At 30.2% G+C, this 22,518-nt stretch overlaps 4 protein-coding genes across 6 annotated transcripts; all 4 read right to left on the bottom strand.

Annotated features, from left to right (window-relative positions):
• Positions 1 to 298: 298 nt before the first annotated feature.
• Positions 299 to 1,897, bottom strand: LOC129915236 (uncharacterized). The gene is made up of 3 exons (XM_055994716.1): positions 936 to 1,897; positions 686 to 878; positions 299 to 621 (listed from the first exon to the last, which is right to left on the bottom strand). Exons 1-3 carry the CDS (start codon positions 1,110 to 1,112, stop codon positions 299 to 301), a joined length of 693 nt encoding a protein of 230 aa, XP_055850691.1. The 5' UTR covers positions 1,113 to 1,897.
• Positions 1,898 to 2,011: 114 nt separating this feature from the next.
• Positions 2,012 to 2,969, bottom strand: LOC129915494 (transmembrane reductase CYB561D2-like). The gene is made up of 3 exons (XM_055995051.1): positions 2,716 to 2,969; positions 2,459 to 2,651; positions 2,012 to 2,402 (listed from the first exon to the last, which is right to left on the bottom strand). The coding sequence occupies exons 1-3, from the start codon at positions 2,902 to 2,904 to the stop codon at positions 2,098 to 2,100; spliced, it is 687 nt and encodes a 228-aa protein (XP_055851026.1). The 5' UTR covers positions 2,905 to 2,969; the 3' UTR covers positions 2,012 to 2,097.
• A 1,269-nt stretch (positions 2,970 to 4,238) lies between these two features.
• On the bottom strand, positions 4,239 to 7,424 carry LOC129915493 (transmembrane reductase CYB561D2-like). Of its 3 annotated transcripts, none has more exons than XM_055995049.1 (4): positions 7,294 to 7,424; positions 5,266 to 5,687; positions 5,009 to 5,201; positions 4,239 to 4,936 (listed from the first exon to the last, which is right to left on the bottom strand). In XM_055995049.1, the coding sequence occupies exons 2-4, from the start codon at positions 5,572 to 5,574 to the stop codon at positions 4,626 to 4,628; spliced, it is 813 nt and encodes a 270-aa protein (XP_055851024.1). In that variant the 5' UTR covers positions 5,575 to 5,687; positions 7,294 to 7,424; the 3' UTR covers positions 4,239 to 4,625. The 3 variants fall into 3 exon arrangements, with proteins under 3 accessions (XP_055851024.1, XP_055851023.1, XP_055851025.1); XM_055995048.1 differs by having other exon boundaries at positions 5,266 to 5,752; XM_055995050.1 differs by having other exon boundaries at positions 5,266 to 5,682; positions 7,294 to 7,416.
• A 7,692-nt stretch (positions 7,425 to 15,116) lies between these two features.
• Positions 15,117 to 21,371, bottom strand: LOC129916380 (uncharacterized). Its single transcript, XM_055996273.1, has 3 exons — positions 20,568 to 21,371; positions 20,313 to 20,505; positions 15,117 to 16,099 (listed from the first exon to the last, which is right to left on the bottom strand). The coding sequence occupies exons 1-3, from the start codon at positions 20,790 to 20,792 to the stop codon at positions 15,816 to 15,818; spliced, it is 702 nt and encodes a 233-aa protein (XP_055852248.1). The 5' UTR covers positions 20,793 to 21,371; the 3' UTR covers positions 15,117 to 15,815.
• Positions 21,372 to 22,518: the final 1,147 nt, after the last annotated feature.

The following is a 22,518-nucleotide window of genomic DNA, read 5'->3' on the forward strand; positions in this document are numbered from 1 at the left end:
ATGGCGGACCGTCAAACCAAACTGCGTGCTTTTGTCGTGTGTTCTTTCTGTTCTTTATGGTTCTATGTCTTATAACCTCTTAACAACTAATTATAGACAGCCTTAAGGCTATTCAGAAAATTATTTTAAAAAATTATAAAAACTCCTAAAAATACGCAATCCTATTTAATTATTAAATGCATTTTGAAAATTAATCTCTGAATGCTTTCATCAACTCTATATTATGTCTACTTTTAGGCGCACATAAATTAATAAATAAATTTATTTTGAATTACATATTATTTTTAAAAATATATATTCATCTTAAATAGTTCCATAATTTATAAATAGCTGTTCCCAAGGGTCCATAAATTGTTATAATTAAACTTCCAATAGTTGCTAGTTTTAGGATAAGAATTGTACTTTTTAATGAATCACCTTCCAATTGTGACATCAAGCCGAAAACATTTGTATCATATCCGTAAATTAAGCAAACAATGCCTACTGCATAGGTTAATATTCCCAAAAGTCCATGAATAGTTTTACTAAAAAATGGTTGTAAATATTTTTTCATTCTTGTCGAGTAGAGAGCACTCAAACCACAAAGTAAACTAATCAAACAAAGAACAAAAGCAACGAGACCTTGAAATAAAAAAAAATCTGACATGATCGATCAATAGATATCAAATAATTCATCAAGTTTTACCAAGCTTTCCGTGTAATGTTGTAAAATGAAATTTATCTATGGTCATGCGAAATATCATCCCTGTAATTCCAAAAAGTGATCCTAGCAATTGCAGAGTAATGTGCAGGATAACTTTTTCTCTTCGAAACCAGTTGTATGTTGTCGAGTTGCCTTTGTAATAGCTCAATATCCCTTCCGTCATAAGTAATTTAAACTATACACATGATTAAAATATTAGATCGTTGTTTTTGAATTAATTTCATCTACTCACTCCAATTGTGCATAATAATGCGTGCCATGGAACATCTCCATTTTTGAGACTTCTCAGGCTCAAGAAAGTCACGTAGATTGTAACGAAACCGATTAACATTCGATTGATTATGCCGAGGAAAAATTCAATTTTTTGAAATTTAGTTGGAGTATAATTAGTTACTAATGAACGTTCCATTCTTCAGTGGGTTAGAAATAACTGAGACTTGCTGAGTAAATACCATACTTTGCCAGTTAGGTTTGATAAGACAATGAAAGTGATATTTAGCTTTTATGTTTTTCCCCATGATAGGATGTAGTAATTTGTTTCAACTTGAATACTATCTTCCGTTGGAAATATCTGAGTAAATGAAAGCAAATAAACAGTTTCAGAGTGACCAGATTGTGCAGATCGCTTCTTTTGGAGCATTATGTAGGTTGACTATTTAAGTTTGAATTTTTTTTAGCACCGAAGGTGCTAAGAATTCTAAGCATGTGCAGGTTTATGGTATTGTATGTAAAATACTATGTTCATCAATCATCAAACAAAGTCAATACCCTTACAGTTATAGTAGTGGTGGAAATGAAACTCAGATCGAATCGCATTTTGTATCTATCTTCATGAAGTCCCTAGTGAAAAATTGCAAAGTGATATTGGGAGAAGCGATCGCCCAACAACACCGTCTTTAACTTACAGAATTTTTTATGGAGATAAAGGTAACAAACATACTTTGGTGGTGGAACTATGAAGTCAAAGCAGTGATATATGCAAGGGTGCAACATGAACAAGAGTGCAGCTATTTTCAAAAAAGTCGTTCAATGAAGGAAGAAAACCAAAGTTTATTAACGATGCTCGATGCATACTACTTTTGAATGACGAGAAAATTTTCAACAGCTCGAGAAAAAGGGTTTGTTTGCTGGCGAAGATGTGAAAATGTATTTTGGGAGACATTTTGAGGTTTTAAAAAATCAATACAAAAAAGGGGTGACCGATTAATTTTAAATACAAATGTTTAACGCACATTTAGAGGTGATTTTCGGATTGGGTCTCAATAGGAGATTTAGATCACAAACACGGCAAATAAAGAAACAGAAAGATTCGCTTTGACTACATAAAATTATAATTTTCGAAAATTTATTAACTACAAACTTCAAAGTTAAAAAAAAACTTTATCTTCGAGAGATCACTCCATACAATTCATAATTCTATACCACAGCGAAATTAAAGGTCCCAAACATGTTAGCACCAAAGAAGTTAAAGTAATCACTTCCATTGTATATCGAAAGTCTGGTTGAACAGATAATTCGAAAGACCACGATTGATATCCATAATATTGAGCGACAAGTGCTATAGCAAAAGTTCCAACTCCCAATACATTGTGTACGGTTTTATTCAGCAATGGCGAAATAATTTTCCTCAACCATCTGGGAAACAAAGCACTCAATCCAGAAATCATACTTACAGCACACAAAATAATAGCTGAAAAGCCTGTTTGTTTTTGTTGAGGAAAACATTTTTTAGAACTTCAATTCATATTATTTTACCTAATTTTCCATGAATTGTTACAAAATGAACATCCATTCGGCACATTTCAATTACACCACCAGCAATTCCAATGGCTCCACCTAGTGCTTGTAGAATCCAGTGAATGGTTGTTCTTGATTTTCGTTTGTAGGAAAGCAAAAAAGTGTTGCCATTGTAATGGGTCATTAGACCTTCAGCCATTAGAAAAGAAAACTATGTAAAATAGAAATCCTATTTAAGGTTTTTGTTTTTGTTTTGTAATTTTACAAAAACTCACTCCTATTGTACACAACCATGCATGCAGAGTGATTCCTTTTAATCCTTGGGAAAGACACCACCAACTTAAGTATATTGTTACGAATCCGATTAAAAATTGGTTAATGGCGTTTATGAAATATTCCAAATGTCTCCATGGACTCTTGTGAGGATTTTCTACAAAGTCTATTGTAATTTTGTCTGAATCCATATTGTAGAACAAAAATGTTTGAATTGTATGCCTTACGCAGTTGAACTAAAAGTATTTATCGAAAAGAGGTAGGATTTATATTAGCATTTATATGAAGGGTAGCTTCCAATTGTCTGCCTTATCATTTTTTTTTCTTTCTATTCTTTCCAAGGAAGATAACACAATTTATAATGTATTGATTTTTATTGATTTTATAGGAGAAAGTATTTGGGGGCTTAGAGAGTCGAGTTGTTGATAAAAAACAAAAAAGAATAATTTGTGCAGTTTTTACTTGAATACCAATGTTGAATCATATTGTTCTTGGATAAAATATAATTCCACAGTCCAATTACACATACATTCTGCTTCGCACATTTATGCACATATTGCACATATGAGAAATGGGAACTCTACATACACAAGTTCCAAAGTTCAAGTGTTTTAAACACTGTTAGGGGTCGATAACTTAAGCTAAAAATGCTGATCGAGTGATTTTCATTGAGTACAAAAGCTAAAAAAAATATAACGGTGATAGAGACAATAGTTAAATTACACTCCCATTCCTTTCAATTTGCAAAGAATTGAAAATCTCCGGGGAATATTACACTGGGACATACAACACCAAAAAGTAATTAAAAAATATTTACTCAAAACTAAAGTGCTCTTAATTTATTTTTGATAAAACATTTCAGCTGTAGAAAATAGGTACCTGGATCAGACTACTTCAAAAGGTTATTGCTTTCGTGAAATCTTCCAGATGCCATCAACCATGGGCAAACAACAGGTTTTAGTAAACCACATCTATAAGAAACTTCAAAAAGAATTAGGCATTTCATCTAATAGAATTCTTGATGGAATTCAAAACGCCTGAGGAAAGCCAAAACCAGTCACGATACTCAATGAACAAAATCAGCTCCGCCTGACCTGCATCTTTCTTTAACATGTTTCCACGTCTCATTTCACCCTCACTGTTAAAATTATACTTTCAGAAAGCGCAAAACATCTCATTTTCAGTTATTTCTCACATAACTCGTAACGGTTATGAAAAACATAAAAACCCAACATTTGCGTTGCTTTAACTCTGAAAATATTGCTATGAGGAAAAGAGCAAAGTGAGATTTATACGTAAAACAAGCCCTTTTCAATGCTGCATTCAAACTTTTCTGACTTCACAACTTTTTTGATATTCCCAACATTTGGCTCCTAATTGACTGAACAATGAAGCCAAAAAAGATGAAGATCAATGTCTGAAGTACCGAATTAATTTTCTTTCCACCAATACACCCAAGAAAGAAAACCCGAAAAAATTGCGAAAATGTGTCGAAACTAAAAAAAACTGATTAAAACACGTCAGCTTCTCTTTTTAACTTAAGAGTAAACTATCACAATTTTACAGTTTTATTGGATTCTAAAATAAGACATGTTCATATAGCTCATACTTACTTAAAACTTGAATTCCATTAGTTTTTAGAAAATGAAGTATAATTTTTTTTCGGAAACAAAAAATGACTCATTTTAATTTCTGCCAATGAAACTATAGAATTAATTATTAAAAGTCTACACAATTTATTCACTATAGTTTTTCTTTAAACGATAACGTGATCATCTTTATTATCCTTATCACTTATCTTGCTATCACTTTCCATATTTTTAAAAACTAAAATTAATTTCGTTTTCAACTTAATTTTTAACTTATTCACTATTTCCAAGTCTTTAAAATCCTCTTCTTATTTTCCACAAAATCAAAAATTCTCCTTAATGATCTTACACTTTACCCAAAGTGCCTTTAAAGGTCCCCAACAGCAGCAACAAATCGTTAATATAGTTATAACTTGCATCATTATACGAAAACCAGCTTCGGTTTGGAATTTGAAAAAGCCCGTCTCATATCCATAATATTGAGCAACCATAGCTAAAACGAATCCACATAGCCCCAAGAAATTATGAACGGTCTTGTTCAACAGTGGTTGAAGAAGACGTTTCAAATTTTGTGAATAGAGAGCACTCAGTCCAGATAACATACTTATACCGCAAATGATCAAAGCTGCTAAGCCTAAGGACAAAAAAAAAAAGAAAATGGAATTAAAAACATTATAAGGAGGACGCCTTTAATAAATTAACCTACCAACTTTTCCATGAATTGTTGTGAAATGGGTTTCTTTTTGGCAAATCTTCACAATTCCACCAGCAATACCAAGAGATCCACCCAAAGCCTGTAGAACCCAATGGATTGTTGTTTTTGATTTTCTCGAATAGTTAAACAGCAGGATGTTGCCATTGTAATGTGTCATCACACCCTCAGCCATAAGGAAGTTAAACTAAAAACCATATAAAACCATGTCAAAATGTATGAAATACACCAAAAACTTATAAAAAACTTACTCCAATAGTAACAAGCCAAGCGTGCAAAGCGGTTTTTTTAAGATCAAACTTGATGCACATCCAACTCATATAAATGGCAGCAAATCCGATTAGCATTTGATTGATCAGATTCACGGCGAATTCAATTCGAGCCATTATGCTCTTGTTGCGATCAGAGTCTTCTAACGGCATATTGTTGTTGTTTGATGTATAATTGATGGGTCTTGATCGTAGAAGAAATGTATTGTTACCGGCTTGGCTGCTTTCTCGACTACTGCTGGATTGTTGAGCTTGCGACGATTTAGTAACGTCTAATGCTTCGTCTTCCATATGTCTACCCAAATGCCAATCTCTTATCTTTTAGTTTTACCGATAAGACCTATGAGTGTGTGGCTTGATCCAAAATTTAATTATTTGGGTAATTTGTAGTGTGAGTAGCTATTCTATTTTAGATTGGGGAATTTTTTTAATTTAAAAAAATTGTTATCTCAATGTTGTATCCTTATCGCTAAAACATAAAACCGTTATTATTAGTCACTTGAATGTAATGTAAAAAGTTCTATAGTAATAAAAATGATAATTGCATGCATTTTACAAGACTACTCAAGGTCTAGACAAAATTTCCGTGATATTATCAACTCTTCAGAAAACTATCCGTTATAAATCAATGAAAACTTATTTGAAGTTTATAGGAATTTTATTTCTGCTAAGTAACAAAGTACAAGTAGATACTTCAACTTACGATTTTTCGGTAGGAGATTAATTTTATGAATTGTTGTAAACGTTTAAGAGCCGCCCATTATAAACTTGTAAGAGGTTTGGTCAATACGTGACCATAAACGTTTATTGTAATGTTTCAAACGTATATATTAAAAGGCTTGATTATAAGCTTTATGAATTCTCTTAGACAATTGGAGACTATTAAACAAGAATAAATGGATCAATAAAATGCTTAAACCAATGTTAATGTAGGTCAGTTTTCAATTAAACGAAGCTCGAAATGAGAATCTACACATGTAAACCAATCGACAATTAATCGCATAACAACTAATGGCTAAAAACAAATACGACTAGGTCGAAGCAAACTAGTAGTGGCCAACTCTTTTGAATGTGTTTCAATTAAAATCGTATCCAAAAACTTCAAGAGTTATTAGAACTAGGTACAGACGATTGGACGATCTGTCCAAGCTTTGAAAATAGCTTAAATTCAGCTACAAGCCGTCTTTTAACAAAGTTGAAAGATTTTTTTCTAAAATCTTACAATTTCATTGTTTAAAAATTGCCCGACAATAAAAACTCAGAAAACATTTTAGTATAGTTACGATTGGCAGTACGTAACGCACAAAAGCACTTTAAAGGTAAAACTTAATTTGTCATTTCATACTGTAAAATCTGTGCAAAATGTTCGAAATACGTACAAAAACTCAAAGTTTTTGGCATTCAAAGTGCCTTAAAATATTGAAAGAGTATTATCGAAAATAATTTTGTTTTGAATTCAAGAAAAATGAAAAATACATAATTTTTGTTATGCAAAAAAACGAAAGTTTTTTTTTTGTGGTTTTAAATTTGATAAATTCTTGTGAATTGTTTATGTTTTTTTAAGATAAGATCCATTATCATCATCGTATAAATTTAAAACTATGCCTATTATCACTTTTATGATTATGACTTTGAAATAATTTTAGAATAAATAAACCACCAAACTTTGAAAAATTGTGTATTACGAATTACAATCTTAAAAAATACCACTGTTTTGAACAAACTTCAATTGAATTCGCACACAATCAGTCCTTTTCCATGGAAATTTAATCTCTTAAGATTTCAATGATAAATTCGATTTGAATTAAAGATCTCCTTCATGTTGACAACTTATATGTATACAACACAGCACGCACATGGAAAACAACATTCTATTTAATATTGATGTTTGATATAGTTAGTTTTGCCGATATCTTAAAATTTGATACTTGGTTAAACCATTTAACCGTGAAGCCCTTTCATAGTTACTCAATATATGTACGCACCTTGTTGGCAAAGAAAAAAACTTACACTTTTATTAGACCTGATTAAAGTCAATAAGACCGAAACTCCATCACAAATAAAAACTGATCGTTACAAAGAACGGCTAAAGTAACACTGAATTGATGAAGATTGAAATCCGCCCACGATTGAGATGCAAGCTTTATTTTGTTGCAATGAATTTGCAAAACCCCTTTCAACAAAAGATAAAGCTTTACTTGGTGTATATTTAGCCCTTCTGAATTTGAAAGAAAAATTACTTTTCTTATCGTTATATACTTTTTTTTTGTTAGACTCTGGTGATATTGAAATTTCATAAAATTCTAATCATCTCTAGTCAATCTCCAAATAAAGTGCCTATAGCCTTATTAAAATCAGTAACATTTGTTGAGAATTGAGATTATAAAAAGGCTTAAATTGGCTGTATAGAAAACTAATTCAATATCTGCTTGATATTATTAATAATTAAAAAAAACATTATAAAGCAATGATTTAACATTTTTTAATTAAATACATGGGCGGGTGTTTAAATGGTAAACAAGGTTTTTTTTTTTTTTTTTATAAATTGCTTTTATGAAAAAAACTCATACACTCACCTTTAAGTGACGAACATCGATGGCAAGAAACCATCAGAGATGCCGCCTTTCAAGGACATGAAGCTAAACAAAAAGCTTAAAAAGCGGCGCTGCAAAAGTCAGTTCAGTCAGAAGAAATTACAGGCAGCAAGGGATAGGACCGATCGAGGAAGATGGGATGAAGTTTGGAAGTTTACCAGATGGTAAAAAAGAACCTCATAAAGGGACAGATCTCAAACTAAAGACAGAATTTACAAAGAATGAAACATTGTAGTGGAACTACAAGAATGTTTAAGATTAAGAAAAAAACACTTGTATGATGAAGAACTCAAAACTTCAAAAGGCAAATTGCAGCATTCAACTTGACAACAAGCCTTCAACTTGGGCGGATAGGAAAAAAAACATATATATGTATGAAATTAAGTCCGATAAAGCTTCTGGAGGCAAAAGTCTTGATACCGAACTGTTAAGAGCAGGCTATGATTTGGTTGGGATTTCGCAAAAATTCATCTGCCGAATTTAGTTATAAGAAAGCTTACTACATAAATCGTTTTTCAATACTCAGGCTTAGAATTATATCCGAAAGCACTCAAATTTGTTGCAAATTAACACATTATATTACCTGAAAAATGGAAATATGTATTTTCCTGCTAAGAAGTTTTTAAAAAATCCCAAGTGTCTTTTTATCAGCTATTCCGTCAATGGCCACTCAAAAATAAATACAATATGATCAATATCTATACGCACGTCTAATTGAGGGCCCCTTCTGTCAAAATAGCATGTTAATGATATTTGTATTTTCAAGTTTATTTGAAGAGTTCACACATATGCTTTATCTAAATTAACAAAAACAATGATTAAACGTATTTTATTTCTTGTTAAAATCTATAAGTGCTTACTCGCCTTGCGTAGCACGTAATAATTATCAGAAAAATTATAAAATAAGTTTAAAAAAAAAACAGGTTAAACAAAACAAGTTACTCATACTTGCTGATAATTTTTTACTTGCTCTTGGAGGGCAATTATTGGTTTCGTGTAAAAAAATTAGTTTTTAACCAAACCCAATATTTTGGAATGTGTATAGTATCCCTTAAAATGTTTGTATAGATGATGAGTAAATTCTAAGACCCCATTTGTTATAAGCTTAACTGCGTTTTTATTTTTATCTTTTTATTACTAAAATACACTTTTAGTTTCAACTGCGTCAAAATAAGTGATAGAATTTTCTGAATTTCGTCATTTTTTAACGAATACACAACTAGCCCTTAAATTTCCAAATGTTTATCATGAATAAAAACAATTATTAGAATTTAAATAATTTTATGTGACTAGATAAGATTTCTTACAAATATTTTCTATAAATCAAAGACACATTCGATAACCAAAAGTCAATGCTCATTTAACCATGGCCCATGAGCTAGGACTATCACAAACCTTGGAACTTATGATTCATTTATATTTTCTTTGTGAGTTGTGTTTATTAAGTATTTTTGTATCTATTTTCTTTGGATAATTTAGATAGATTTTTAAGGATATCTGTATTCTTTGAAACATAGATCAGATTTATTCTGATTTAAAAAAAAATAGATCAGTTGAATTAAGACAGACTCTATTTCTTTTTCTATGAAATTATAAAAAAATTAAAAGTACATTTTTTTAATTCATAGTGAAATATTTTTTTGGAAAACATGTATACGCAATTTAAAAAAAAAAATCTTCAAAAAAAAAAAATAATTAAATTAAAAGGTCTTGATCCCATTTCTTAATTTTATCCTTACCTTATCTTATTCGAACTTACTACTTGGAGGTGCTTTTAAATCAAACTATAAAGAGTTTGATTTAAAAATACGTGTACTACCGCACAAAAAATCCTACCTTTTTTGAAACTTTATTAGTGGTAGTGCCAAAATCGTATTCTTGTTTTTTGATTTCCTCGCAAACGCCCTAACAGATTTCAACAAAAAATTTTGTACGAAATGTAATATAAATTTAAAAACTAAGCATTTTCAAAAGTATCATTTTTTGGTTTGAGAAAATGAATTTCCTTGAAACTTTTTTTTATAATAATTTCTTCAGAGAAATGTTTATACAAAAAATATCTTTTTCAAAACAAATATTCGAAAATTCTTGGTAATACAAGAAATCAAATGGCATTTCAGGACCATCAATTTCATAATTACAAAATAAAATTTTTAATACATTTTTACATTACGTATTAAATTAAACTTTATTTATTATTCTTATATGTATGAATGCTTTAAAAAACACCCAGTCGTGGAAAAACTGGTTTTTATTGGTTCCGAAATAATACCCTTTTTGAGATTTTCTAACTCTGTAATGAATTGGATTGAACATTTTTTAGGATTAACTATAATATGATTATGAATGTCACCTAACTTTCTAATCAAAAAAAAAAAACACCCTTTAACCCAAAATGATATTTTATTCTCAATTCCTACGGAATATGAAACTTATTTGCAAACAAAAAATTGCAAGCTAAATTGATAAGACAGCTCCAATTATATTGTTACAGAAATTCGATAACATATTTTCAACGAGGTCTTCAAATTGAAAAAAAAGCTCGGTGATTCCCTTGTGACGTGCTGATATTGAATGTATCACATAATGTTTACGAACGTGTTTTTATTTTTAGCATTTCCGAGAAATATAGACAACTAGACGTGGTCTGTTGACAAAATGCAATTAATTATAAAATATATCAGTAGCTTTAGAATAAAACAACAAACACAATTAATCAGAAGTAAAAGCTTCGAAGTACATATTTCCGTAGAAAATAAAAAGCTTGTAAAGCTTGCGGCTGCCTCATTAATTCATGAATAATTCAAAATGACAACTAGGAAAAGCGTTATTTCTGCAAAATTAATAAATTTGAAAAAAAAAAATCGAGTTTGAATAGTACATACTTTGGAATTGAATTTTTTTTAAGAATTACGTACACAATTGGTTGCATCCCTTAGGAAATTTCTACTTCGATTTACTATTATATTTGTGGAGTTATTTTGTGTTTTTGTATTATATACATAAAATTCCAAGTTAAAATTTATAAACGAAGGTTTCATTCTAATCAAAAGAGCTGCTTCGTTAGGTGCTTAATGAAAAGAACAAAAATTTCGAAGTTTCTTCCTGTTTATAGCGCGTGTTTTTACTTTCACATGTAAAAGAGAACTAAAAGCAATGTGTCCAAACCAAAGTCACATAAATTTGGAAAAAATGTACAAGATCAAAATAAAATATAAATTTAATTATTCGGACCAATTAAAAAAACACTTTTGAATGATGGGGTGGAAATAGTTTGGTCAAAAATTTGGGCCACCAAATCCGTATCCATTAAGCTATGTCACTAGAGATGCGCAAAACAGTTCCAAAGCCGGAACGAACATGGAACGGTTCTTTTTTCGGTCGGAACTAGAGATGCGCAAAACAGTTCCAAAGCCGGAACGAACATGGAACGGTTCTTTTTTCGGTCGGAACTAGTTCCTGGAACTAGTTCCGCGGAACTATCAAGAATTTGAGTTTTTTTTTAGGAAAATGCACCAAAAAAAGAAATAGTATGAAATTGAATATTTTTTCCTTCTAGTTGCTGGAACTAGTTCCGCGGAACTATCAAGAATTTGAGTTTTTTTTTTAGGAAAATGCACCAAAAAAAGAAATAGTATGAAATTGAATATTTTTTCCTTCTAGTTCCTGGAACTAGTTCCGCGGAACTATCAATAATTTGAGTTTTTTTTAGGAAAATGCACCAAAAAAAGAAATAGTATGATATTGAATATATTTTTCTTCTAGTTCCTGGAACTAGTTCCGCGGAACTATCAAGAATTTGAGTTTTTTTTTAGGAAAATGCACCAAAAAAAGAAATAGTATGATATTGAATATTTTTTCCTTCTAGTTCCTGGAACTAGTTCCGCGGAACTATCAAGAATTTTTTCCTGATGGAAGACATGAAACTGGAACTATTAATGTAGTTCCATGTCCATGAGCATGATTCATAAGAGTGTATTTGTGGTTTTGGTTTGTGAATTTTTGACGCTCAACTCGTTCGCATCCATGTGTTGGCTTTGGATGAGAATTCTATGACATGCGTGTATGTATTGTGTATTTCAAACAGAGTCAGAGACATGTTCGCTTTCGTTTTGTTTCTTGTTCCTCTTCTTCTTTCTTTCTTTTGTGTGTGGCTGTGTCGGAACGATGGAACTGTTTAAATTAATTTTGTGGAACGAGTGGAACTAGTTCCGAGTGAGGAACTAGTTCCAGGAACTATTTGGCTCCGGAACTACCCATCTCTATATGTCACCTTACTAGAAGCAATTGTAAATAATAGTACATGAAGAGATATTAAATGAGTGCTCAATTATATTTAAATATAAGTTACTAAAATCCCAAATTGATTTTTCTGCTTGGTTATTCTTCTCGAAATGGTTTGAGTGATAAATGATAATCTAAACTGAAAACCTCTAAAACGCATCACGTCTTTGAGTTAATATAAAAAATTGATGTTTTGGAAATCGAATTTTGTCTATAATAGATCCAACCCTAAAAATAGATTATTGACATTTGAAGTACAGACGCATTTATGTAAAAAAAGTACAACTCAGTCGAGACATACATGACAAATACCTAGAGTTAGTTTGCTACTTGGGATATATGTATGTATAAAAGTAGGAAGCTACTGAAACGCCTGACTTCATTTTAATTGTAAAAAAAAAAACTAAATAAAAGCATCAATTAATTTGCATGAATTTTAGTATTTTGTTTGTCATCCGCCATTCATTATATTATTTGACTAACAATTAGTTAAAGCTTAAAATTACGTTAAAGTTATACATTAGTCAATTAAAATAAAAAGAAAGGTAGGCCTAAAAACTCCTGGTACAAGCAAATGCAAAAACACCAGCATTCAGTTGGCCTCAGAAACGGAACAATACAAAACCGGGAGGCTTGCCGCCGATTTCTGAGGTCAATCCGGCGAACCCCACAGGCGGATCACTAGTGTGAAGCAGTAACGTGGGAAGGTTATGATCCCCTCGACATCGAGATCATAACAGCGCCGAGAAAAAGGAAGAAGAAGAAGATTAGTCAATTAAAATAAAAAATTGCAACGTTACAAATTTTGATGAAGTGAATTTGGCGTTTTAATATTTATAGTATTAATGACAATAGATTTTCATTTCGTGACAATTCATATTTTTTAATTGATGATTTTTCCAGTTCTTTTGTGCGATGATGGAGCTAAAAACAACAACCAAAATCCGAAAACTGTTATAACGTAAAAACGAAGTGAAAATTAGAAAATTACTGCATTGTTTTTCGTCTTTAGCGTTAACCTTAGTATAGGTTCGGTTTAATTTTATAAAAATTATAAAATTTAACCGAGTGCCTTAAACTGACTGTTAAACAGGCTTGTAAAAGAATGCAATCTTTTGTGAATGCAGTCATTGCCATTCAGTTACACAATTCCAACAAAAGATTGCATTCATTGACTTACACTTGAGACTTAGACTTCAAATTTTGCAATCACCAATCATTTTCCATGAAATGATTGCAATCTTTTTTTTTCCCCAATCAATTGACTGCATTCAAATGATTGCAGTCTTTTGGGACTGCATGCAGTCTTTGCATTCTTTTTGCAATCTTTCCATTCCTTGGCAGTCTTTGCATTCCTTGGCAGTCTTTTGCATTCATTTGCATTCCTTGGCAGTCTTTTGCATTCATTTGCAGTCTTTTGCATTCATTTGCATTCTTTTGAATTCTTTTGCATTCTTTTGCATTCTTTTTGCATTCTTTTGAATTCTTTTGCATTCTTTTGCATTCTTTTGAATTCTTTTGCATTCTTTTGCATTCTTTTGCATTCTTTTGAATTCTTTTGCATTCTTTTGCATTCTTTTGAATTCTTTTGCATTCTTTTTGCATTCTTTTGCCACACCCACACCAAACGTATGGATTTCACAAAAATTTTAACATTTTTTTAGTTCAAGGATGAATTTGATAGTTTTAAGAATTAAGTTCAACTATAGTATCATTCTCTGTGCAGGAGTAATAGTACAGTCAAATACAGTGAAAAAGGGGTATGCCTCGGAATGAATTCTAATAATAATATTTTTTTTGCTTAATATCTTCGTTTTGGCATTCTATAACTTACCTCAAAAATCTCATGTTCGGAGGTCGTGATTTTTAAGGCCAAACCACAATGGTATTATATAAACATATGATACATGATTTCAGAGATATGTTTTTGTTATGATTGTTAATGATTAATGGATATAAAAGCCTTCATGCAAAATTTGGTTACTCTACCATAATTTTTAAAGGTTTTTTGGTAGTAAGTTTGCAAGTGTTTTGATAATATAGGTTGAAAGATGAAAAAGAGTTAAAACTTTTTTTTAGAGACGTCAGATTTCCTGGATTTTAGTTTTTTTTCATCATTGAATAATACCATTGTCTATTATTGCTTATTTCCAAAATCTTAATTTTGTGGTTTGGCCTTAAAAATCACGACCTCCGAACATGAGATTTTTGAGGTAAGTTATAGAATGCCAAAACGAAGATATTAAGCAAAAAAAATATTATTATTAGAATTCATTCCGAGGCATACCCCTTTTTCACTGTTTTTGACTGTACTATTACTCCTGCACAGAGAATGATACTATAGTTGAACTTAATTCTTAAAACTATCAAATTCATCCTTGAACTAAAAAAATGTTAAAATTTTTGTGAAATCCATACGTTTGGTGTGGGTGTGGCAAAAGAATGCAAAAAGAATGCAAAAGAATTCAAAAGAATGCAAAAGAATGCAAAAGAATTCAAAAGAATGCAAAAGAATGCAAAAGAATGCAAAAGAATTCAAAAGAATGCAAAAGAATGCAAAAGAATTCAAAAGAATGCAAAAAGAATGCAAAAGAATGCAAAAGAATTCAAAAGAATGCAAATGAATGCAAAAGACTGCAAATGAATGCAAAAGACTGCCAAGGAATGCAAATGATAGCAAAAGACTGCCAAGGAATGCAAAGACTGCCAAGGAATGGAAAGATTGCAAAAAGAATGCAAAGACTGCATGCAGTCCCAAAAGACTGCAATCATTTGAATGCAGTCAATTGATTGGGAAAAAAAAAAGATTGCAATCATTTCATGGAAAATGATTGGTGATTGCAAAATTTGAAGTCTAAGTCTCAAATGTAAGTCAATGAATGCAATCTTTTGATTGAAGTCATTAAAGATTGCATTCAAAAAAGATTGCAATCTTTTACAACTCTGCTGTTAAATTCGTTTTTGGTATGGTGAAAAATGTAGAAATCAGTTAAATATTTAAGTGTGTTTTAAATTTGATTATAGGCAGGGCCCATAGTCTATATAGTGTCTTTCTATATCGTAAATAAAATGAACTTCAAAGGAACCTACTTCACATACATATTCAAGAACAATACTTAACCTGAATAGTTTTTCTTATTCAAAACGTTGTTTAAACAACTACGAAATTCCTTACACCTAAGATTGAGCAATAATACATTTTAAGAACGTTTTTTAGGGTTTTCCTTTTAATTGTTTTTACATTGAGTAGATTGGTAATGTATAGCCAAATTGCGTAAATTATATTATTTCATATTTTTTTTTAAATTTAAATTTAAATAACATGTACCTTAAGACCTTAGGAATTTTACTTTTTATTATAAAATCTTAAATTATTTACACTTTGTATGTATTTTTCTTAAAATTAATTTCCTGAGCTTAATTAACCATTGAATTGAATAAGTTAAATTGCAAAATAGCTACAGCACAAGTGTAGATAATTGAAAAAAGTTAATGGCCTTGGCTTACATCATTTCAATAACATAAAATATTAAATTAAATTAAATTGATTTCTTACAAATTGTTTCATTAAAAATAGTTATTTATATTTTGTTTTTACATTATCTTTGGCTATATCTTTGAGTACTATTTATTGTACTTTTGTTTCAAATTTTTCTACGAAAAAATTTTTCCGGCGAAAAATATCAGCATGCCTTTAACTGGTGAAATGCAAGAAAGTACAACAATAACTATCACTAAATATTTAAATAATAATTTCATTTCGGGATCGACTTTCCTCTTAAAGAAGCTAGTTTCATATCCTGTATATTGTGCGCACATGCCAGCAGAAAATACAATCAAACTTATTATTGTATGTACAACTTTTTTCTTATCTTCGATGTATAAGGAAGCAATTCCAGAAGTAAAACTGAAGATACATAGACATGTTGCAAAGAGACCTGTAATAAGAAAAAAAAAATAGTTAGTAAATTTAAAAATAAATAGATAACATTCAAAATTAGAATATATTTGTTACCTACTTGCTTTCTTTTAATTAGGAAGCAACTTAAAGAATAAAACAATTAAGTGATTTAGAGTTGTTTGGGTTCTATTTTAATTGTAATGAAGTTAAAACTTAAAAATTAGCACCATTAAAATGGCGGCATTTCATCAAAAGGAGCCAATACTCTTAGATTACAGATTGTTGGAGTTCACAATATTTTTTTTCAGGAAACCAATACCTTCTCTTAAGAATCAGCCGAATCCTAATCTGGACGAAACCTTTAGCAAAAAATAAAGAAACGCCATTAATTCAATCCAAAGTTCAAATTTCGGATAAAAAACATTTTTATGCATGTATTCCCAATAACTAAAAATCTAAATTAAATCTTAAATAATTGTGCAAATATGGCAAATCATGAAATAGCTCATTAAACACGGAAGCAACTATACTAATTGTTAACTCTTACATGAATATTGACAATTCTACAAACAAAAACAATCTGAACCAGGCATCAATAATTTTTGATTGAATTTCTAATCGTTTTTTTTTTTTTTTTTAGCTTTGGAGGTTTCAGATAAAAAAATACCTTCTCTAGAAAGCTTTATCACTTTTTTGTGTATGATAATAATTTTGCTTGAATTCTTGGAAACACATATGGAGATGACTGGCATAAGCATTTAATTTGTTTTTAAAATTTTGGTATGTATACAAACTCATTGCCATGCAAACAATAATTTTTTACAATATTTTATCTATAGGTAGTATCTATATGTAGCGTTTAGAATCAACAAACAAAAAAAAAGACCAAAATTCTATGCAACCCTCTTGTTGTCAATTGTTTGAATTATATAATCTGTATTATATGAATTATGTTCTTAAATTTAAATACCAATGATGTAATCTTTGTCTAAAAATACTACACCTACATATAACAAAGAAAAGAGGATAGCAAATGAAGCCTCAAATACCATTACCAGATTATTAGTGGTAAATTTTTGTATTTATTAATTTTTTGTTGGATGATATGAAACATATTGGATTTATAAATATTTGATTTTGTGTATTATTTTTTTAATGAAAGCATTCTTAAACTCCAAAGATTTTATTTGTTCATTATAAGTAAAAATTATCATTATGTTGGCGAAAGCAAAGGGACATACGAGTAGGTTCACAGGATGTAATTCCATTATATTGACTTACATATGTCCCACCTAATAGGGAATAATAGATCACTGCCAATAATTTTTGAAAATAAAAAAATTATTAGCAGCATAAGGGTGATGGGAAAATTTAGGATAAATGGTATATGAAAGGGGAAAAATAAATTGCCCACAAAAAAATTGGGGGAAAGGGGGTGGGTGGGCGAAAAAGTGGGGTGGGTGTCAAAAATTATGGTTTTTTACAATTTCTGTCAAAACTAGACGTCCGATCGAAAAAAGTCAAATGCAAAAGTTGTAGGTAATATAAATGTCTACAACTTTTACTCAAACAATTTTTTTCTATAACCTCAAAAATATTGGAAAAAATGCAAAAATACGATTTTTTTATTTTTTATTTTTATCTTTTACAAAAATGGTTGGGTTTTAACAAAACTTGGTTAAAAACTACTTTGCTATGTTTTCTATCTATTAAAAATGTTTTTTGAGGAAAAAGTGAATTTTTGAATTTTTGACGAATTTAATTTGAAAAAATAGCCTATTTTTCAATCAAAAAAGTTACCGAAAAAATTTTTGATTTTTGAAAATTTTGGAATGCAATTATTTAGCTTAAAACCGTTTTAAAAACTATACTTTTGTTTTAGAAAATATTGAGAAAAATTGAAAAAGACAAAAAAAACGATTTTTAAGATTTATTTTTCCGTAAATGACAGCAATATTGGCGATAAATAATTTTCCATAGAAACCAAATTATATTTTTCTAATGGTCATTGACCTTTTTAATTTGAATCAAGCACTAGAATAGCTCTTACGTGCAAAGTTTTAGAGATATTGAATTTTGAACGTCCAAAACACTATTTTTCTGATTTTTGGCATGGTAATATGTCAAAAACGTGATGTGATAGAATTTTTTTGACTTCGGATTCGAGCTCAGCGCACAAAAAACTATTAGAAAAATATACTTTGATTTCTATAAAAAAAATTTTTTGACTAGTGAAATTGAACAGGGCAGAAAAAATCGAATGCCTTGTTCGATTTCACTAGTCAAAAAGTTTTTTTTTTATAGAAATCAAAGTATATTTTTGTAATAGTTTTTTGTGCGCTGAGCTCGAATCCGAAGTCAAAAAAATTCTATCACATCACGTTTTTGACATATTACCATGCCAAAAATCAGAAAAATAGTGTTTTGAACGTTCAAAATTCAATATCTCAAAAACTTTGCACGTAAGAGCTATTCTAGTGCTTGATTCAAATTAAAAAGGGCAATGACCATTGGAAAAGTATAATTTGGTTTCTATGGAAAATTATTTATCGCCAATATTACTGTCATTTACGAAAAAATAAATCTTAAAAATCGTTTTTTTGTCTTTTTCAATTTTACTCAATATTTTCTAAAACAAAAGTATAGTTTTTCCACACAATCTTTAAAAAACGGTTTTAAGCTAAATAATTGCATTCCAAAATTTTCAAAAATCAAAAATTTTTTCGGTAACTTTTTTGATTGAAAAATAGGCTATTTTTTCAAATTAAATTCGTCAAAAATTCAAAAATTCACTTTTTCCTCAAAAAACATTTTTAATAGATAGAAAACATAGCAAAGCAGTTTTTAACCAAGTTTTGTTAAAACCCAACCATTTTTGTAAAAGATAAAAATAAAAAATAAAAAAATCGTATTTTTGCATTTTTTCCAATATTTTTGAGGTTATAGAAAAAAATTGTTTGAGTAAAAGTTGTAGACATTTATATTACCTACAACTTTTGCATTTGACTTTTTTCGATCGGACGTCTAGTTTTGACAGAAATTGTAAAAAACCATAATTTTTGACACCCACCCCACTTTTTCGCCCACCCACCCCCTTTCCCCCAATTTTTTTGTGGGCAATTTATTTTTCCCCTTTCATATACCATTTATCCTAAATTTTCCCATCACCCTTATGCTGCTAATAATTTGTTCAACTTTTGCCCTCTGAAAACCGGATTGGCACTGGTCTATAAGTAAACAAAAAAAGATGTAAGCGTGCTTGTGGGCACCATCAGCCTATGGAACTCTTCCCTAAGCATAAGAAGACAGTACTGTGCATCTAATTTTGCTGATGTTTTGTTATTGTACTTGAGTAAGTGAGTAATTTTGTATACTTCGTAATTTTCTAAAATAATTAAAATATTTTATATAATGTATATAGAAAACATTTTTTTTTGTAGAGTAAATCTAAAATTTAATTTTTTTAAGCTTCATTGCTTAATTAAAACTTTTATTTTATACTTTAGCAACTTTAAAGATTTAGCGATCTTATTAAATAGATTTGAATAAAAATAAATGAAATGAAATATTTTTTTTTTTAATTAAACTCGCACTTCGTTTATCAATATTTTTATTAAATGAAAATAATTTAATTTTGTCATCTACCTTGCACCTATGTATGTTGTAAAGCATATGCTTAACGAAAGATGAACGAACCACGCATATGCGCATTATAGCCAGTCCTATAAGACTGTGTGCTTGTGCTTACTCGCATTTTGATATAAGCCCATGCGAGCTCATGCTCGCCTTCGGCCTTAAACGAAAAATATCGCACTTCAAAACGAATAATTTGACAAAAAATGTTTAAAACTGTTGGTAAATATTTTTTGATCTCAGAAATTGTTTCTCATCATTTGTTTTTAACAAGAAACAACCTTCTAAAGTTTTTTTTTTTTAGGAAAATATTTATCAACTACACTGGTCGGCTATACAAAAATCGTCTATAAACTATACACCAAAAATCAAAATTGTTCTAGATTGTCAAGATTTCGAGATGCTTAACTTTAAACATGCCAAAAACGCTGTTTTAGATTGAGAAAACTTTTGGTTAAAGAGCTCTATTTTATCTTCGAATTAAAGTACAATAAAACTACCAAAAATGCTAAGGGCTTAATATTACATAGAAAAACTTAAGTAGTCAAACATTTTCGATCTTTAAATACTGTTCATTTTGAGTAAGAGATAATCTGTCCCTACAAAACTATACTCACCAATTTTCCCATGGAATGTGTAGAAATGTTTTTTGACTTCAAGGAATTTCTGCAAACTTCCAATCATTCCCATCAGTCCACCGGCAGCTGATAGAACCAAATGAATTGTAGTCTTTGTGTAATTGTCAAAAGGATGCATTAGGGCATTTCCTTCATAAAATGTCATCATTCCTTCGGCCATTAAACAACAATACTGTATTAAATAAAATTAAACAATTAACTATCATTTTGTTTTCCACTGATCTCTTAACTTACACCAATCGAACAAAACCAAGCATGGAAGGCAGTCTTTTTGAGCTTTAACTTAAAACACATATAGCTCATATAAACAGCTACAAAACTGATAAAAATCTGAACCACAATATTGACAGAAAGCGCCACAAATTGACCGAAACTAGGTGGTGAATAACTTGGAACATTATCCATGGTCGCCGCCGCTGCCATCGTTACATCAGCAATACCACATGTATCTGTCGTCATGATGATATGATTCTATTTTGTATATTTAGAACAGTTTGCTTCTATAGAATTGAAATGCAAATGTGCGAGTATTTTTCTGGAGCGTTTCGAATAAATTATTTATTCTCACTGTTTGCCCGTCAATAACTAAATGCGAAATAGAAGCAGATCATAGTTCTTGAAGCCCCTGGTTAAATATTGGTAAAATATCGATAGTATTTTTATCAATCGTGATAGTCAGTTTTTTCTTTGATAATATTTTGTGTTTTCATTATGGAGAAGAAAACAGATACACTAACTTTTTAAATAGTCACTCTTTTGCAATTATATCGTATTTCAAACTGAACTTCTAAGTGACCATGTTATTTTTTGTTTTATCAGTCTGTAGAGTTTAGATACCGCGAGTTAAGGGTACAAATAAATATTGATTAGAATTAAAGCACTTTGTTGTATTAGATACTATAGGAGTATAGGTATTGGAGAATTTCTATCTTCCGCGTTAAGTTCATTGCGTGATAATGTTGAAGATAGCAAGTCACAAAACAAACGAAAGCTTCTTGATGCCGATCACCATCTTCGCACTGACTGAAAATGAGAGTAGAAAAGTATCTGTATATACTTACTTGCCGGCATGACGGAGGAAAGATTGTATTTGAACTTGGGATTCCCATGAAAAATTCGTCATGAAATTCTCTGTTATTTTGGGGGAAAAAGCTTTCATTGGAGAGCAAATTTTACTTATCTTTAAAGGGAAGTTTAGACGTGCAGATTTTATTTATCCATTCAAATGTTTAGCTTTTTAAAGCTTTGTGTTGTGAAATACATCAATGACGAAGTGCTTTTTTTCAAAGATTAAAAATAATAAATGGACCTATTGAAAGCATTTCTAGTTGCCGTGCCAAGCAATATTCATTATTTTGAATTGATTGTTAGTATTTTTTTTGTTGATTTTGGAGTACTCTTTGACTTAATGTAAAGTACCTTGGAGCTTTGAAGCCTAATAGTTTATGTTTTCAAAGGGTAGTGACCAGGACTTTACCGTTCAAGTTGCAGACATTGATGGTTGATTAATAATTTTATGGGAAGTTCTATCCCTAGCCTGTTTTTTTAGTTCAGTACAATTCAGTTCGGTTCAGTTCAGTTCAGTTCAGTTCAGTTCAGTTCAGTTCAGTTCAGTTCAGTTCAGTTCAGTTCAGTAAAGTACAGTACAGTACAGTACAGTACAGTACAGTACATTACAGTACAGAACAGTTCAGTTCACTTTAGTTTATTGAGTTAATGTAAACAAGAGCTTATTTGACTATTTACAACAGATCTAGGGGGTGCCGCAAAAATGTATCAAAACTTCAATCTTAAAACCCCTTATAAAATCTACAAAAATCATTTCGCCGGTAGCGACCCCTTAAAGTTAACGAAATCTAATAAAATTTTGCACACAATTTTATTTTATTACATAGAATATTATTAAGGGGTGTCCATCAAATTTTCGAGAATTGGTATTTAAAGACGTACCCTAATGTATACCGTATGCCTTAACATTGTAAAATACTTCATCTAAATTCAAAATAAATATTTTCCCAAAAGTATGCAATAGTTTTTATTAAACACTGAATTTATTGTGTCGCAACATTAAGACCTATTCACAATAAATGGCCAAAAGAAAAAAAAATTAAAACAAACTTGAAAACCAAACAAACGTTAGGTAAGGTTAGGTTGTGGGTCTACACATCATCAACCCGTCAGCTTA

Source organism: Episyrphus balteatus, chromosome 3 (assembly GCF_945859705.1).
Source record: "Episyrphus balteatus chromosome 3, idEpiBalt1.1, whole genome shotgun sequence".
Classification (NCBI taxonomy): domain Eukaryota; kingdom Metazoa; phylum Arthropoda; class Insecta; order Diptera; family Syrphidae; genus Episyrphus; species Episyrphus balteatus.

What these genes read in the sequence shown, in the direction of transcription:
- LOC129915236 (XM_055994716.1), bottom strand. Translation starts at nt 1,112, where the DNA reads ATGGAACGTTCATTAGTAACTAATTATACTCCAACTAAATTTCAAAAA. An exon ending in CATTATTATGCACAATTGGA is followed by an intron (nt 879 to 935) that starts GTGAGTAGATGA and finishes TCATGTGTATAG; the next exon opens with TTTAAATTACTTATGACGGA. An exon ending in AACATTACACGGAAAGCTTG is followed by an intron (nt 622 to 685) that starts GTAAAACTTGAT and finishes TTTTATTTCAAG; the next exon opens with GTCTCGTTGCTTTTGTTCTT.
- LOC129915494 (XM_055995051.1), bottom strand. Translation starts at nt 2,904, where the DNA reads ATGGATTCAGACAAAATTACAATAGACTTTGTAGAAAATCCTCACAAG. An exon ending in CATGGTTGTGTACAATAGGA is followed by an intron (nt 2,652 to 2,715) that starts GTGAGTTTTTGT and finishes TATTTTACATAG; the next exon opens with TTTTCTTTTCTAATGGCTGA. An exon ending in AACAATTCATGGAAAATTAG is followed by an intron (nt 2,403 to 2,458) that starts GTAAAATAATAT and finishes AAAAACAAACAG; the next exon opens with GCTTTTCAGCTATTATTTTG.
- LOC129915493 (XM_055995049.1), bottom strand. Translation starts at nt 5,574, where the DNA reads ATGGAAGACGAAGCATTAGACGTTACTAAATCGTCGCAAGCTCAACAA. An exon ending in CTTGGCTTGTTACTATTGGA is followed by an intron (nt 5,202 to 5,265) that starts GTAAGTTTTTTA and finishes TATGGTTTTTAG; the next exon opens with TTTAACTTCCTTATGGCTGA. An exon ending in AACAATTCATGGAAAAGTTG is followed by an intron (nt 4,937 to 5,008) that starts GTAGGTTAATTT and finishes TTTTGTCCTTAG; the next exon opens with GCTTAGCAGCTTTGATCATT.
- LOC129916380 (XM_055996273.1), bottom strand. Translation starts at nt 20,792, where the DNA reads ATGACGACAGATACATGTGGTATTGCTGATGTAACGATGGCAGCGGCG. An exon ending in CTTGGTTTTGTTCGATTGGT is followed by an intron (nt 20,506 to 20,567) that starts GTAAGTTAAGAG and finishes TATTTAATACAG; the next exon opens with TATTGTTGTTTAATGGCCGA. An exon ending in CACATTCCATGGGAAAATTG is followed by an intron (nt 16,100 to 20,312) that starts GTGAGTATAGTT and finishes TTCTTATTACAG; the next exon opens with GTCTCTTTGCAACATGTCTA.